Below are 2,500 nucleotides of genomic sequence, written 5' to 3'. Positions count from 1 at the left end.
GGTTGAATAATAAAAGGTTATTTCCAGGAATGCTGCAAGTTTCATTCAAATAACTTACTCGGATGTCTTCAGTTGAATAATAAAAGGTTATTTCCAGGAATGCTGCAAGTTTCATTCAAATAACTTACTTGGATGTCTTCAGTTGAATAATAAAAGGTTATTTCCAGGAAGGCTGCAAGTTTCATTCAAATAACTTACTTGGATGTCTTCAGTTGAATAATAAAAGGTTATTTCCAGGAATGCTGCAAGTTTCATTCAAATAACTTACTCGGATGTCTTCAGTTGAATAATAAAAGGTTATTTCCAGGAATGCTGCAAGTTTCATTCAAATAACTTACTCGGATGTCTTCAGTTGGCATGAAGGACAAGGTTAGCTTGTTGTTAGCATTAGCCACAACAAGCCAAGCGCCGAATGTTGAAATAAGTCAATGACTGCTTGTGTTGGGAGTGTCCACCTTCCGTCCTATTAATGCCCAACTCACTCTGGAGATGTTTGCTGTGCTTACTATGGCGAAGATAGTACGCTGGACGCTAGCTGCTGGATGCTAGCTGCTAGCTGCTGGCTCAGCCTGCGCGGGCTACTTTTTAAACTGGAAGCAAACAACCAATTGGGAGGCAGCTTGCTGTTGACGTCACGCCCTGCGACGCCTCCATCAAAACAATTTCAAAGATATTTTTTAGTGATTTTATATCTAGTCATGTCAGATAGTTCTATGTGAAATGGAAGTAGGATTCCACCAAATGTGATTTTATGTGAAAAAAAAAGTGTATCTCGTGTACTTGACGCAGGTAGGAGCAGCGTCGCGTGTGGCTGACGTCATCATCCGAGGACACTGGCCGAAGAAACTGGAAGAGGATTTATGGATTAGAGACAGCTGCTAACCTCGACTGTTGTGCTGCTAACCTCAACTGTTGTGCTGCTAACCTCAACTGTTGTGCTGCTAACCCCAACTGTTGTGCTGCTAACCCCGACTGTTGTGCTGCTAACCTCGACTGTTGTGCTGCTAACGCCAACTGTTGTGCTGCTAACCCCAACTGTTGTGCTGCTAACCTCGACTGTTGTGCTGCTAACCTCAACTGTTGTGCTGCTAACCTCAACTGTTGTGTTGCTAACCCCAACTGTTGTGCTGCTTTGAAATACTTCATCCGGACCGTGTGCGGTAAACCGGAAACGAGGCGCCGCTTCTCGGTTTCCTTGACAACGGTGAGTCAGCTGCTGAAAAGCAGGCGGTTGAATAATTGTTGTGGCCGCGAACACCACACATTGACGTCATTTCCGTGATGTTTGTCCTACACGTGAAGAGGAAAGTGTTGAAGTGCAGGAAGCAGCGTGTGACGTCATGTTTATATTGTGGCCAGGGGCAGGTTCTGCTGTCGCTTCCGGCGACGTCATGTCCGAGGCCAGCGTGGAAGACGGCAAGTGGCTGGACGCCCACTACGACCCGGTGGCGGGACTCCACACCTTCACGGCCTGCGTGGACTTGGCCGACCTGAGCGGCGACGGCGACAGCGGTCTGGTCGTGGCTGACCTGGGCAGCGGCTCGTCAGCCATGAAGCTGAAGGTCTACCGAGGAACGTCGCTGGCGAGCGAGAGCGCCTTGCTGGATCTTCCCGCCGGCCTGGTGGCCTTCTTCATGGACCTGCACGAGCCTCGCGTTCCCGCCGTGGCCGTGGCCTCCGGGCCGTGCGTGTACGTCTACAAGAACCTGAGGCCTTACTGCAAGTTCACGCTGCCCAGCCTGGACGTCAACGCGCTGGAGCAGGTTTGTGCCGGCGCCCGTTCCGCTCCTCCGGGATGGCCGGCTCAGTCGCTGCTGTGCTGTGATTGGTCAGGACGTGTGGCAGCAGGCCAGGGAGGGCCACATCCACCCCGGGACCCTGAAGGAGACGTTGGAGAGCATCAGGAAGAAGGCGGACGTGCCGCTGTCCGTGCGCTCCATTCACTTCCTGTCTCTGGATGCCGAGCAGCTGGAGCACTTCCTGCAGGTGCACAAGCAACAAGCCATCAAGCGACAGGTAAACATCACACACACACACACTCAGACGCACCCTGGTCAGCACGCCATGGGCTTCTTCCTCGCCGCCACAGACCGTCATCACCTGCATGGCGACCCTCAAGAAGAGCACGGCGGACGAAGACGGCGTCAGCTGCCTGGTGATTGGCACTGAGAGCGGCCATGTTTACGTGCTGGACCCCGAGGCCTTCATCATCCTCGCAAAGGTAACTCCGTTTGTTTATACATCTGTACTCTAAACAAGACAACAAGTACAGTGCTGGTCAAACGTGTACATAGACTTGTAAAGAACATCATGTCATGGCTGTCTTGACTCTCCAATCATTTCTTCTTTTTTTGTGATGTAGTGATTGGAGCACATACTTGTTGCTCGCAAAAAACATTCATGGAGTTGGCTTCTTTTGTGAATTTATTATTACTCTACTGAAAATGTGAGCAAATGAGCTGGGTCAAAAGTATACACACAGTAACATAGATGATCAATG

The 2,500-nt window shown here is 50.3% G+C and overlaps 2 protein-coding genes across 5 annotated transcripts in view; one reads left to right on the top strand and one right to left on the bottom strand.

The window, feature by feature from the left end:
• LOC133535863 (kinesin-like protein KIF20A) overlaps positions 1–1,904 on the bottom strand; it is a 34,455-nt gene extending 32,551 nt beyond the window's left edge. The window contains exon 1 of one of the 3 annotated variants that reach the window (XM_061875868.1): positions 339–1,904. The gene's annotated coding sequence lies outside the window, so the exon portion shown is untranslated. The remainder of the gene's footprint in view (positions 1–338) is intronic. The other 2 variants (XM_061875867.1, XM_061875866.1) reach the window with 2 other exon arrangements.
• bbs1 (Bardet-Biedl syndrome 1) overlaps positions 797–2,500 on the top strand; it is an 11,611-nt gene continuing 9,907 nt past the window's right edge. The window contains exons 1-4 of one of the 2 annotated variants that reach the window (XM_061875870.1): positions 797–1,204; positions 1,366–1,763; positions 1,834–2,016; positions 2,090–2,221. In XM_061875870.1, coding sequence (XP_061731854.1) covers positions 1,392–1,763; positions 1,834–2,016; positions 2,090–2,221 — 687 coding nt within the window. In that variant the 5' untranslated portion in view covers positions 797–1,204; positions 1,366–1,391. Of the gene's footprint in view, positions 1,205–1,359; positions 1,764–1,833; positions 2,017–2,089; positions 2,222–2,500 lie in introns of both variants that reach the window. The other variant, XM_061875869.1, reaches the window with a different exon arrangement.

This window comes from Nerophis ophidion, linkage group LG17, assembly GCF_033978795.1.
Source record: "Nerophis ophidion isolate RoL-2023_Sa linkage group LG17, RoL_Noph_v1.0, whole genome shotgun sequence".
In the NCBI taxonomy this organism is placed as follows: domain Eukaryota; kingdom Metazoa; phylum Chordata; class Actinopteri; order Syngnathiformes; family Syngnathidae; genus Nerophis; species Nerophis ophidion.
This window is presented reverse-complemented; position numbering and strand designations above follow the sequence as displayed.